This window comes from Sarcophilus harrisii, chromosome 2 (genome assembly GCF_902635505.1).
Source record: "Sarcophilus harrisii chromosome 2, mSarHar1.11, whole genome shotgun sequence".
NCBI lineage: Eukaryota > Metazoa > Chordata > Mammalia > Dasyuromorphia > Dasyuridae > Sarcophilus > Sarcophilus harrisii.
In genome coordinates, this window is record NC_045427.1 from 139,523,453 (window position 1) to 139,538,489 (window position 15,037).

At 38.4% G+C, this 15,037-nt stretch overlaps 1 protein-coding gene across 4 annotated transcripts in view; it reads right to left on the minus strand.

The window, feature by feature from the left end:
* Positions 1 to 2,517: 2,517 nt before the first annotated feature.
* The window catches only part of ELP3 (elongator acetyltransferase complex subunit 3), a 95,137-nt gene continuing 82,617 nt past the window's right edge, over positions 2,518 to 15,037 (minus strand). For all 4 annotated transcript variants that reach the window (XM_031950942.1, XM_031950943.1, XM_031950940.1 and 1 more), the window contains one exon: positions 2,518 to 2,929. In XM_031950942.1, coding sequence (XP_031806802.1) covers positions 2,853 to 2,929 — 77 coding nt within the window. In that variant the 3' untranslated portion in view covers positions 2,518 to 2,852. The remainder of the gene's footprint in view (positions 2,930 to 15,037) is intronic.

Sequence of the window (15,037 nt, forward strand, 5' to 3'; positions counted from 1 at the left end):
CAGTTTTATGACAGTCAAAGAAGGAAATTAGGTTAGTCTGGCATGACCCATTTGTGATGAACCTTGCTGGGCCTGCTCTCTGTAACAGCAATTTTCCTTTTGGATTTTCACCATCTCTTAATGATCCATTCTAGAATTTCCCGAGGCATTAAAATCAAGCTTACTGGCTTAACTAAACCTGCAGCTTCTGCTCTTTTCTTTCTTGGAAATCCCCACATTTTCCCTTCTCTATTACTGTGATTTCACCCAGATTCCACCAACTTTTAGGTGTTACTGACAGCATCTCCCGTCCCTTCTGCCCAGTTCTTTTGTGATCCGAAGACGTGGCTCCTTTGGCCGGGTAACCTGACTTCACCAAGGGCAGCTCTGACCTCTGACAATATCCCTCTCCATCTTGGGTCAGTAATACAGCAGTGAGTGGGCTCTCCTTTGTGGGCTCTGTGCAAGCCAGAGAAACTGGCCTTTTCTATTATCATGTCATCTCTTCCAAGCAAAGCTGCCGGACAGTGTCAAGCTGTGGACACAGTGACAGACTCCTGGCCTGAAGTCAGGAAGAACCAAGTTCAGATTTGGCTTCAGACACTTCCTAACTGATGGGCAAGTTTCTTAACCCTATTTACCTCAGGTTCCTCATCTACAAAATGATCTGGAGAAGGAAATGGCCAACTACTTGGTCACAAAATGACCAAGAAACTCTCCAAAAAAGGATCAAGAAGAGTTGGACATAATTAAAAACAACTAAAGAACAACAAGGTGTCAATTTGCATTGGTAAAACATTCTCACTGGAAGTTCCCTGTACCAACACCATTGCTGGTTTTTATTTTTAAAGGGAAAATCTCACTTGTCTAGACCACAGGTCTCCAAAGAAGGGTACACAAGACAATTGCTGAAGTTCATTGAGGAAAATATTTAGAACTTCATTATTTATATTTTGCTAAAAAAAAAAAAAAAAAAGAAAAAGCAAGGAGAGCAATCTTTACTAATAGTCAAGCTTCTTCAGTTGGTTCAAAGGTCACTATCTCATGGCAAACAGCACATGAAGCATCCTAAAGAAAGAAAAAGAATTTCAAGACATAGGGAGATTGACAGTATGGCAGCAATGTGTTGCAGCCTAGGTAAGTGGATTAACTAAAATAAATTCTCACCAAATGTATGAGTAGCTTAGAAATAAAGACTCCTTAAAATCTCGGATTAAATATGAAGATAAATGGAAAAAACAAGATGGCAAACCTAAAACAATGATGTTTTAGTCAGATCTAAGAAGTTAGGCCTCAAATTTAAATAAACAAACAAATAAATAAATAAATAAAATTTGAAATAAGGATTTATTTATTTTCACTGTGGTCAATGATGAGAATCGCCTTCAGGGTATGTTGTACCTTTAGATATTAGCTGATGATATGAAGTCATTAAATTAGCATGCCATTTAAAAACTAAGCTGTTGTTGCTCAAAATGATTTGTCATTTATAAAAACTCTTCACAAAGATTAATTTTAAACAATTTTCTAACTTATTTAGAAAATCTAAGCAAAGAGTTTCAGTAACTTCTGAACCTATCTGTTAAAAATATAAAAATGTAGTATATTCTAATTAAATGGCAAGAATAAGTGACACGAGAGAAGATGGAAATTCATTAGCCAAATTGTTTCAATCAACAAACATTTATTAAGCACCTACAGTGTAATAGGTACTGAGAATATGAAGACCTAAAAAAAAAAGTCAAAAGAAATAATTCTTACTCTCAAGGAGCTTACATTCTCGGAAAAGGGAAGGAATATGAGGAGAACCAAATGTACACATATAAATATATACACAATAAGCAGAGGAAATAAAATACTTAAGGAGAGGAGGATACTAGCAGGTAGTAAGTTCAGAAAAAGTTTTGTGCAGATGTTTGAATTTTGACTAGAATGTCCTCCATGAGGTGAGAATAGAACACATGCCAGATGTTGGGGGAGAGAGGCAGGAATTTGTGTGAGGAATAGAGGCCAATTTGGACCATGGATCTCATCCTTTTAAAACTTATTTTTTGCGTATATCATAGGTATATAATTTATAAGCAAATAAATATAATGTAATAGTATTGGGGGCAGTTAGGTAGTACTGAGCATGGAATCAGTAAGACCCAAGTTCAAGTCCAGCCTTAGTCACTTGATAACAGAATGTCCTGGGCAAGGCACTTAACTCTGTTTGCCTCAGTTTCCTCATCTGTAAAATGAACTGGACAAGAAACTGGCAAACCCTTCTGGTATCTCTGCCAGAACCTCCCCAACTGAGGTCATGAAGTCAGATTTGACTTAAAATGACCGAACAACAAAAAAGTAGCAGAATAGCTTCAAAAATTCTGTGCTGCTAAGGATGTGAGATCAAAAAAAATTGGAGACCACTGGTCTAGAGCACAAGGCCAAAACCAAGCTAGCATCATAGTATTCACAAGCAAATACACAGGGATAATCAAATCTTTGAAGGGAGAATCAAATGTCACAGCAGATTTAGAAGAAAAACAATTCTCATTCTCTGATGAAAACTGAAGCTTTATTGTTAAACAAAAATAGCTCAATTTAATAACTCTTGCCACAGAAGAAAAACGGGCCCAAAGGTTAAGGCATATGTTCTGCTTAGGCGTTCAGTGTCACTGGGCCGAGTGTCTAAGCAGATTATCAAAAATTTCTGAGAATCGGTGCTTACAAAATGGACCTTTATTGCCAGATTGGTTTTGTTTTGTTTTTTTGGGAATGAGAGAAAACTTCCTTTTGGTTTCATTAGTCTTCTTTCTCCCATACCTTCTTTCTTATAACTGTAAATTTAGTTTACCCTTCTTGCCATAAGCATCCTGGGATAAAGATGGATGTTAGATCAACTTCTTTACCATGTAAGGTCCTTCTAAGACATAGCCAATCTTCCTGTAGTAATTCCTAGTGCCAACTCCTGTAAAGAAGCAGAAAAATTAGGTAGATGAAGTTCTAATACATTTTTCTTTAAAAAGAGCTAAAGACTCAGGAAGAAATCTTATGCTAAGAATGTTTTTTAAAAAGAATGTCAAAAGATCACAGTTTGGATCTGAAAACGACTTTATCTGTCAGCAAGCTGCCCTTCTCATTTTGGGATACTGGATAATTTAACCTCTTTAATCTCTTCTGGTTTTATATCAGTGATCCTTTGAATCAAGACCTAGAGAGTGAAGCAATTTGTCCTCAGTCACATGGAGGTGAAGTTCGGCACTCTGCCTTTAAAGCCAGAGCTCTTCCCATGTGGCCTGTTATCTCCCATAAAATACCATTTACTTATTCAATAGCAGTTCACACATAGTGTTCCCTTTGTTGTTCAATCTTTTCAGCTGTAACCGACTGTGACTCTATTTGGAGTTCTCTTGGCAGAGTCACCAGAGTGGTTGCCACTTTCTTTCTCCAGCACATTTAACAGAGGAGGAAACTGAGGCAAACAGAGTGAAGTGACTCTCCCAGGATCCCACAGCTAATAAACATCTGAGGCCACATTGGAACTCAGGAAGATGAGTCTTGCTGACAGCACTTTTACCTACTTGGGCACCTAGTTGCCCCACAGTGCTCCTTAATAAGCATTTATTAAGTGTCTCCTATGGACTAAGCACTGCAATATGTCCTGGGGAAGATGCAAAGAAGAATAAGACCAAGGTTCTGCTCTCCCATTCCCATCTTCATCCCAGTGTTTATTTCATGGGGTCTTGTTAGGAAATCAAAATTACTTGATAGAATAGAAAAACAATCAATTTAGAAGAGAAAAACAATTTAAATTTCATGAAAATGGGTTTATTGCTATTATATCTAAAGGGAAAACAAACTGTTTTCAAAGATTAATTATATATAATAAATATCTGGGGGTGGACTTGCCAATAACAAGCTAGATTAGTTATGCCTTCTCAAAAAAAGGGAATTTTCTGTGGTTTAAAGCAATAAAACTTGGAAAATAAAATGCTAGTTTTCTCAATTTGTTCCTTCTGTTTAACTGAAAGTGAGGGTAGTTGAGACAACTTTTAACTTCTATGGTCTTCTTAGGGTGGGCAATCCCTCTGCTCATGTGGATGAAAATCTACCCATCCCTTCTTTTCCTAGTCTTTTGATAAACTCCCCATACTCCATGGGGTAAAAAACCCCATAAGGGAGCTGCCCAATGTCCCGGAACTTTCCAGTGTTTTCTTTTACTACTGCAGAGATATCAATTCAGGACTCGGGCTGTCCATCTATTATTCCTCATTCTATATCAATGGCTCACCTGTTCCCAGAAATACCTGTCTTATATCTCCTCGTTCATGTCTAAGTCATCATTGAGGACATGCTATAAATTACATTCTTAACACAAAAGCACCTGCTGCCCCTTAAGTCACCCACAATTTTGTTTCTTCTGAGATCATGACATTTCACAATTCAGTGTCATATAACATCAGTGAGAGGAAACTGGTGTTGGAAAAAAAAAAAGGACTTCTGCTGCAGTTTGTGAACATTGAAGAGCTGCAGTTTCTCCAAAGCAGCCCAGTCTATTCAGTTCTCTGTCGTCCTACTATCCAAGACAGTAATGACCTAACTTAATAGATGGACTATCTAAAATCAAAATGAATGTTTGTAATTTTGGAAATAATAAAACAACCTATTTTCCATAATTCTATTGGTGACCATAAAAAAAAAATTGTGCTACTAGATCCTAGAGAGTTAAGTCACCACTAGAAATGAGCAGAAATGACGCGATTAAAAAAGTGCCAGTCAGTTTCTGCCGCTGTCTCTCTCTATATCCTCTTGCTGATCAGAAAAGAAGCTCCTCAAAGTCCTTCTCCTGGCCCTTTAGAGCCCTTGTCCCTCCTGGGGAGCCTGGCGTCAGCCTTGGTGGGGGCAGCTGGCGGCCTCCCTCCTGAGCCCAAGTACACTGGGCCTTCACAGGAGCCCAGACTGCGGGAATGTGCCGTGAGGTGGTCAGTGACCTGACGGCCTTTCCTCAGGTCCAGCGCTTCCTGACCACTCTGAAGCAGGCGTGCCATTGATCCTCCCCATCCAGTGCGCTCTCTCCCTACTGAACTGCTCCTCAGTCGTCTTCGCTGGTTCTTTATGAGTTTCATGGCTGCCGATTAGGTGTGGGTGCCTGTCCTGGCCCCTCCCTCTTCTCCCTCTAGAACAAGGTTCTTCATTTTGTCTGTGTGTCCTGGGCCCCTCTGGCATTCTGGTAAAACCCATGGACGCCTTCTTGGAACAATGTGCTTAAACGTACAATAGAAAGAATGTAGGATCACAAAGAAAGCTGAGTGCTGATATGGGACAATCAAAGTATTTTTAAAAACCAAACTAACAGACTCCACGGCAGGAATGCCTGCACCATCCCGTCTTACTCAGCATCTCCTCTCTCTCACCTACATTGTGCCCTTCTGACGGCTTCCCACCTCCCCTCCCCTCGTTCCATTCTTCTCTCGGGGTCCAGGCCTGTTCTGAAGGCTGGCTGTGACCATGCATCCCTAGGTGACTTCCAGGACCAAACACCTACCAGCACGTAAAGCTTCTTCCCACAGGACATAGATGTGACAGCACAGCTACACTGGCCACCCTGCTCTCTTCTCCATGACACTTCATCTCCTTTCTCTCGGCCATTCCCCACCTGATATGCTCTCCCTCTCTGCTTTATCACTTCATTTCTCTGGCTTTCTTCAAGACTGGGCTTAAGCCCACATTCTGTAAAGTCTTTCCCAGTGTCTCCTGCTTTTAGTACCTTACCTTCCAATTTATACTGTAATATATATATAATTGTTTGCATTTTGTTTCCCTACTGGAGGTCAAGAGCTGTTTAAACCTTTCTTTCCATCTATGCTCAGTGCATAATACAATGTCTGTGGATACGTGCTCAGTAAATACATTTTTATTGATTACAAACTCTTTTGGTTTAGATTGGAAGATACCAGATGATCCATAAGAGGTGAATCTTCTCTTCTTACTATCATATTGATGTCTTAAGGTTTTGGTTTCCTCCCCTCTCTCCTCCCCCAATTGAGAATGTATTTTATTCATCTTGCCCCAGATACAAAAATTATTTGTTATGGTTTCTACAGGATATTTTTCTTCCACCAACTCCTGGACCAACTGTTAAAATACTGAAAGTTTATTAGTAATATTTTACTTTGTACATCCAAATTCAGCTATTATGAATGAATACCTTACGTAGACTTTGCCTCTCTATTAGTAGCAAGGATAGGAGAAAGTAACGAGATCAAAGGCTAAAAAAACTTAAAAACTTAAAAACAAACAAACAAACAAACAAAAAAAACTAAAACTATACCAAAGGGGAATGAAGTTGTATTTTCCTGTCAGATATTTTTGTACTGTACTAGTGGGTGACTTACTGAGGAAATAACTTTCCTAGTTGAATTGCAATGACTAAGGACAGAGAATACCTATTTCTGGGAAAAGGAATAAGCAATAGATTTCTCAATTAACCTCTTCAGTTTTCATCAGTCAATTCAGGCTGTTGGGTGGCTGTGCATGCTGAATGCTCTGTATAACCCAGCTCATCTCTTATCACACAACCGCTAAGAGAGGACAGGGAATGAATGGTAATTTGAAGCTGACATACTCAAAACACATCTTGGTATTCAAAGCAAGTGCTTCAAGAAGGCAGAGAGAACTAATACTTACCTAGGATCAGGTTCCCACAATCATAAAGGAATGTTATGCTACTCAAATATGTCCCTAGTTTTCACTCCTGACCATAATTTGAACAAGTAGCAGTAGACTTTATTTAGTGGAACTTGTTTAAGTAAAACAAGGATAATAAGGACTTTTGGTCAGGATCCAGAAACAAACTGGTCATAAACATAATAAATGCTATTGCAAAGGTGTTTTGTTTTTTTTTTTAAATGTTATTTTTGTATCATTCTTAGAATGGCCTGTCTACAGGAAAAGACACTGTAGCAACTTTACCTTGTACCCCAGAGGTGTTTAATAAATGTTTGCCTAAAGGAACTGGAAAACCACTTCCCAAGTGCAAGGCAAGGGATCCCATCCCATTTCTTCCAACAAACTGGCGCCTGTATCACCCCACTCACTTATCTTCAGTCCCACCCTCTCTTCTGGTAGCTTCCCTACTGCCTATAAATATGTTTCCCCCCTCCTCCTCTGAGCCACCTAGGCTAGTAATCCTCCTGTATCTTTTCCTTTTTGTGGCTACTCTGGAGAAGGTGATTTACAAGAGGTGCCTCCACTCCCTTTCCTCTCACTCTCTTCTTCACCCTTTAGAGTCTGGTTTCTAATTTCATCGTTCAGCTGAAACTCCAAAGTTCCTGATGATTCCTTAATTGCCAGCTCTGATGACCTGTGCTCCATTTTCATCCTTCTAGATCTTTCTGCAGCCCTGGACACTGAGAGTCACCATCACTTCCCTGATAATTCTCTAGATTTGTGTACCCCCACTGTCACCTGGCTCTCCTCATATCCATCTGACTTCCTTTTCAGTCTTCTGCCCACTCTTCCTCTTTCCCTCTATATTAAATCACTTGATGATCTCATCAGCTCTCACAGCTTCAATCATCATCTATCTGCTAATGATTCTCAAATCTACTTGGCTACTCCTTAACCTCTCTGCTGACCTTCATTCCAGAATCTCCAATTACCTACTGAACATCTTGAACCGGATGTCCAGTAGACATCTTAAACTCAGCCTGTCCAAAATGGAGCTTTTCCCTTTGTCCTTGTCCTAGTTCTACTACTTCTGAGGGAACTACTATCCTCACTGAGCCTCTAAATCTATGTGTCATCTTTGACCTCTAATTCTTTGTCACTCCAGGATTCAATCTGTTGCCAAATCTGTCATAAAGTTGACACTTTCTAACACTTATTTAAAACAGGCACTGCCAGAAGCCCAAGCAGACCCTCGTGCTTCCACATCTGGGCTACCCAGTTCCTTTGCCACAATTGCCCACTCCAGTCTATCCTCCACTCCAGTATCAAAGTGATCTGCCTAAAGCCCAGGTCTGACTCTGCAGCCCCAGTGCCCTCCTCCTCCTTTCCGGCCTTCTTCACCAGCCCAGTCACACCTCTTGCTGGCCTTCCTCCCGATTCTGGGCCTCCTCCCTGCCTGCTCCCTAGGCCTGGAATGCTCTCCCTCCTAAGTTCCCTGGTAACTTCGAGCCCTGTCTTCTACCGGAAACCTTCTTGTCCCCTCCACTGTTTCAGTTATTCTCCAGACTGTTTGTTTGCCTGCCCCCAGCAGACCGTGCCTTTCTTTGTCACCCAGGGCTTAGGCCAGGGCCTGGTGCGTCTCATCTTTACTGACTGACTGGCTTTAGGAAGAGTAAGGCAGAGGGCCAGAGAGTGAGCTCCGGTCGTGAAGGGATAAAGGAGCTCGGGGTTCTTGATCATGGAGGGAATGACACTTGTTAAGCAGGGGCAGGATCAGAGCTATTGCCTCATGTGCCTGAGTGAGCCCAAGGTGGAGGGGAGGTGTGGGAGGCAGACTGAAGACCTTGGAATGAGAGCAAGAACTGAAGTGAAGGACACTGTGACAGGGCTTAGCTTCAATGAGAAAGGCAGAGGAGAAGTTCTTGGATGTTATAAGAAAACTACTGGGATCTGGAGTGGATGAAGAAGTTGGGTAGAGTGAATCGCAGAGGAGCAGAGGGAAGTCTGGAAGAGGAGATGGGGAGCAAATGATGTTGTGATCAGCACTCTGACATTAATGAGCTGGGGATATAGAGAAAGTAGAGCCAGCACTGGAAAGGATGGCCTGGGAGGCAGTGTCAGCTAGGTTTCTGTTAGAGCCACATGAGAGGAAGAGGAATACACACAAGAAACCTTTTAAAATTAGGATCCATGAGCTGTCTATATAGTGGAAAGGGTAGGCAGATCTCTAATGGGACCTTGACAGAGTAGAGTTAAGGTGGATGTGGATAAGATAATGAAAAGTGGGAGGTTGGGAATAGGGGTGTTTTGCTCTTAGGCAGTCAGGAATCCTGTACTAAGACAGAAAAAGCAAGTGGGGTAGGAGTTGGTTAATCACTGAAGAATAAGTCTAAGCAGAGTATCAGCTGATGAGAGTAACTGTTGATAAAAGTAGATAATCTGAATGTTCCTGGTCATGACTCCACCAAACCAATACAGTAAAAACATCATTAATTTCCAAAATGATTTACAGTTTTAATACAATACCAACCAACATATTAAGATGTTATTTTACATGAAGTTACAATAAAATTTTAAAATAAATGGAGAACCTCAAGAAAAATGATGGAGGGAAAGTATCATTATTAGATCTCAAAATGTCCCAGTACCTAAAAACTGCCTGGTTCTTGAAAAAGGGCAGAGAAACAAGTCAAAGGAACAGATAATAAACCCTATTGTATGCAAAAAATTAGTTTTTGATAAATTCACATCTAAAAGCACTGGAAATGAAACCACTCTTTAACAAACATTAATATAAAAACTGAAAAAAACAAACACACATACAAACAAACCCAAACCCAAAACACAAATGTGTCCATGTTTCATACCATATAAAACAAGCTCTATTTGGATTTGTGATTTAAATATTTTAAAAAACATTTAAATTGGAAGAAAATTTGAAAGAACAATATAATTAATGGTGAGAAAAATTGATGATTTTAGTATACAAAAATACAAGGGCTTTGCACAAAACCCTCACTCTCCCCCAAATCTCTTAAAATTAAAGGAAAAAAAAATCAAATTGGAAAAAATATTTGCAGTAGATACATGAAGATCTGACATTCAGAATTTTTTAAGAAATTGATGTACTACTATAAAACTAATACACACTATTCAATTGAGCATAGTCAAAGGGCACAAGCAGATAATTTATAGGAAGAAATATAGACTTTTAACAACCATGTGAAAAGATGCTAAAATGCTATGATATTCAGAGAATCCAAATTAAGGAAACTTTTACGATACCCTTTTATACTTAGTGGTAAAAATAGCTCCCCAAAAGAAAAAAAATCTAACATTGAGAAGTTAGGCACACAAATATGTCATTTGTAGGACTGAAGCAAAAGTTTTGTAAAGCAATATGGCAATAAGAATCATAAAACTGATCATCATTGTCAATTCAGAGTTTTCAACAATTATATCCAACAATTGGACAAAGGCTGAACAAATTAATTTAAAATATGATGCCATAAAAATATTTAGGTAAACCTCAAGAAAGCCCTCTGTGTCCTCAAGGGACACAGAAAAGCATTTTCTTTGTTTTTTTTTTTTTTTTTTTTTTTTTTTGACCGTGTTAATTCATTTTATCTTGTTAATTGGCAAAATTTATGTCAGCTTTTATCCCTTTGCTTTTTATGTATGTTTGTTCTATAAAGTTTACAAAACTTTGTAATCTAACCAGGGGTTTATTCAGATTTTCTGTTTTGGTTGTTCACATTTTACGGAAGTATGCATATGTAATGCTGTGAGGTGGGTAAAAGGATGCTTTACAAAAAGGATCGATTGTGAGAATACACAAGAATGATATTCCTTTATGTCAGTAACTTCTCCTTAGCTAAACTTCTTCTCTCTGTGTTCTACAAGTAATAAGTCTGCTCCTCTTTACCTGAAATGACAGAGAAAAAACTTAATTGGGAAGAAAAATGTGCCTATCAAGTCAGAGAAGTAGCAGCCTGGTCCCCCGAACATGGAAAGACCCTGTGGGATTGAAAAGGCCCAGCAGGGAGTGAGTCCATTTGGTGCTTCCACATAATTTAAAACCTCAATATGCCCAAAGTTTACTCCATTCCAGAAAAAGAAGCTGGGTGGTGAGTTAGCACTAAAATCATAAGATGAATGTTATGGACAATTGGGAATGCACCAAGTATACCAGTCATTCTATACTTTGATCACTGTGACAGATTTGGGGTTGAAGTGTCCTAGAAGAGGCTGCCCTAATTCCATTCCTTTCACTTTGATTAACTCTAAATACTAAAAGTACATGGTTGTTTTTTTTTTTTTTTTTCAAACACAGGAAAAGACCCGCTTTTTCTCTTCAATTATACACACAAAAGGATAGACAGTTTTACAAAGATGGGATAAAGAAAAAACAAACCCATAGATCAACTCTTGTAACACAATAGCATTGAAGCTCATAGAGAATGGATAGTTTGTTAATTACCAATTTTCAAATTCTAATTGTAAATTAGTTGAATATGGATGATAGCATTCCACAAATAAAATGCCCCAGGAAAATTTAGGGATCTTGAAGGAAGAGAGATTTCTTTTTTTAAAAAAAATTGTGTTAAAGACTTTAATTTTTTCTTGTCGAAAAAAAAAGTTCCTTTAAACATTAAATATTTCTTTTATTATCATTTCTTACTTCCCAAAGGAACTACATCCATCTGCTAAATACACATTATTTCCTATATTTCACAAAGTCCTAGGAAATGTTTCAGCTCAGGTAAAGCATATAATATAAAGGGCTTGAGAGTTAGAAGAGTGAGGCTTCAGATCTAACCCTGTCCACTTGTAGGATCAAATAAAGATTTGACAATAGATAAGATAGTAATAGCTTACATTTATATGGTGCTTTGCAGTTTACAAAGCATTATTAACAATATTCCAGACTCTAGAGAGATCCTCGAGAAAGCTAGCCCAGACATTAACATTGAATGCAGGGGGAAAGGCCAGTGAAAAGGGCCAAAGCAGGGAAATGGAATGCCTTGTGCACTGAGTGCTAGCTATGCACATGGCAAACGTCAATAAATGTGCAGCTCAATGAAGGCATGCAGTGTCAGCCACACACAAAAGGAGCTTCCCTTCTCACCCTATGAAGTGTCTGCCTGTATCATCTCCACTGAAGTTCACACGCAAAGAGGTCCCTACTGAAAGTATGAGCAATTTAACAAAACCTGCCTTCAGAGAATGTATGCCAACGTTGATCTGTCAGCCCTTTGCTCCTAGCTATGCTAAAAACCAGAGAAAACAAGTATCCTCCATAATTGCCTCATAATACATGTTCCTGATTCCAGGAGTATAAGGACAAATAGCCTTAATGTGAGATTGGGATAATTTTTTTTTTTTTGCTTAAGTCTTAATTGGTGTTTTGAGAGAAACAAACTAAGACAAAATTCCCAGAAGGTAACAAACATGTAACATAATTATTTTAGCACAAGGTAACAAAAACTTTCATTTCTGAATAGTGCAAATGCTAAAGTGAAATTTTAAAAATTCAAAGATATTTAATGTAAACTACACTTGAAAGTTTTCTTAGGTGGCAATGATCTTGAGTTGCTGGCCAACATGTAAGCAGTAACTTAAGGCTTTATAACCTCCCTCTAAACAAACTGAAGAAATTGGCATAATGAAAATACTATCAGACTGGAGTATGGAAAGGCTTCTCATTGTGGCTCTGTTGATGAACAACTCTTTGTCCTAAATCACATACATATCTTATATGTATAAAGGTAACATAAAGTAACAAGAAGAATATTGAAATAAATGATCTTCTGGGTTCCTGTAAACTCTAAAATTCAGTGTCAAAGGACTTGGTTATCCATTGTGCTACTGGCCCTTCATAAAGCAGGCAGGGGAGGGCACCTACAAAATGTCTCAAGAGAGATTTCTAATAAGAAGACAGAGAGCATTCCAGGGACAGGGAATAGTCAATACTAGAAATGTCACACACATGGTTACACTTATGGGCTTTAATCAAGAGATTCAAGAGCTAATTGGGAAATGTTTAACAATTAATAAAATACAGATAACATTACATTTTAAAACTAAGTCAATATGTGACCCATAGGATTAGACCACAGCTGGTTCTGTTTCTATTTGAGTTTGACACCACTGGTCTACACTAATCAATATATAGGCAGGATAAGACTGGGGAACAGCCAGCAATCCAATTTGTCTTGAATGTGGAGTCCATAAAGAGAAGTAACAAAAATTGATATTTACACAGAGCTTTAAAGTTCGCACAATGTTATTATACAGATCAAAAATGACCTGTTCCTCACAACAATTCATAAATAATATTAATCCTCATTTTATAGATAAGGAAATTGAGGTAGAGGAAGGCTGTGATATTTACCAGGTCAAACAGTTATTAAGTATCAGAAGCAGGATTTGGAACTAGGTTTTTGAGTCTAGCAAGATTATGAAGGACATTTGAATCAACCCAATTCTTTGTAGTGATACACTAATCTAGTTCATCAAATTGCAGCCTTTGGCTAAATGACAAGGGAAGTGAAGATCCTTTATGCCCAACTGCCTCCCTTGCCTGAAGCCGTGTCTCCCTCCTCACACCACATACCCTGGAGCTTATAACCCTTCCAAACCCAGAGCTTCTTCTCTCCTCTTTGATGAGTACCTCACATGACCTACAACAACATCAGGGCAGTTTCCAGGCCTGCACCTTCCCCTCTGTGGTCTTGCTGTATAATCTGCACCACACCCATTTTCAGTTCTGAAACCCAGATCAATTCTACACTGCCAATGCTCGACAGGAGAGTGGGAACAACCTACTTTCTCCCTAGGGCTCCAAGCACCATCCTTCAGCTCTCCCAACCACAATACCTGGTTCTCTAATCAGCGTTTTCTGCCTCACTTAGAATGTAAGCTTCTCTAACACGAGGCTATCTTTGCTTTTGTCTTGGTATTTTCTAGAGCTTGCACAGTGCATTTAATAAATGCTTCTCCCCTTTTTGTTAAATTGATGGCACTGCTTTTGACTTCTTCTGGGGTTTTACATCTCTAAGTGGAGCAGGGTGGACCAATAAAATCTGAGGAAGTTAAGGAAGTAAGTTTACTGGTAAACCATAGGACTACACAAATTGAGGGAGAGGGGCAACTAATCCTTGTTTCCTCATCATGTAGGGTAGAGGTTTTTAACTTTGGGTCTATAGTGTTCCAGGACAGATTTCAGGGGATCTGTAAACTTGGTTAGAAAAAAAATTACATCTTTATTTTTACTAACCTCTAAATGAAATTTGGTATTTCCTTCAATCATGAATGTTAACAACAAACACTGGTCTGAAAAATAGTTTCATCAGAGAGATCACAAAAAATAAGAACAACTTTGAGATACCCCTTCACCTCTATGAGACTGCCTAATGTATCAGAACAGGTAAATGACAAATATTGGAGATGTGGGAAAATTGAAACACTAGTGAACTGATCCAACTTTTTGGATCTATGGATCTATCCAACAATTTGGAACTATGTCCAAAGGGCTATAAAACCATGCATATTTTTGTCCTAGCAATATCACTACTAGTTCTATATCTCAAAGACAAAATTTTTTAAAAGGCAAAAGAATCTATTTGTACAAAAATATTTATAGCAGTTGTTTTTGTGGTGGCAAAGAATTGGAAATCAAGGGTATATCCATCAATTGAAGAATGGCTGAACAATTTGTGGTATGATTGTTATGGAATACTACTGTGCTATAACAAATAATGAGCAAGACGATTTCAGACTTACATGAACTGATGCAGAGTGAAGTAAGCAGAACCAGAACACTACACATAACAGTGATATTGTACAACAAACAACTGTGAATGACTTAAACTATTCTTAGCAATATAATCCCAAAGGACTCATGATAAAAAAAAATGCTGTCCACATCCAGAGAAAGAATTTGATGGAATCTAAATGCAGATTGAAACACACTATCTTTCACTTTTTTTTATTTGTATTTTCTTCCACAAAGATGACAAATATGTTTTATGTGGTTGCACATATATAGCCCATATCAGATTACTTTCTCAGGGAGGAGAGGAAGTGAGGGAAAGAATCTGGAAGTAAAAATTATTTTAAAAAATGCTGAAAATTGTTTTTTACATCTAATGAGGGAATAAACAAAATGTTATTTAAAAAAATTTTTTAAGAAAAGTTTTGAATCCCTGATTCATAGGAAGGCGGCTTGAAAGGTAATATTGGGGTATGTCTCAAGTATTCTATTCAAAAGGTAAGCTCTACTTTTAAAGAAAGGACCTAAAAGAAATGACCAACTCAGTAACAATGTACCAAACAGCTTTAGGATTTTGTTGTTGTTGCTAAATGAGACCACATGATTTAAATTCATTAAACATTTACAATGTGT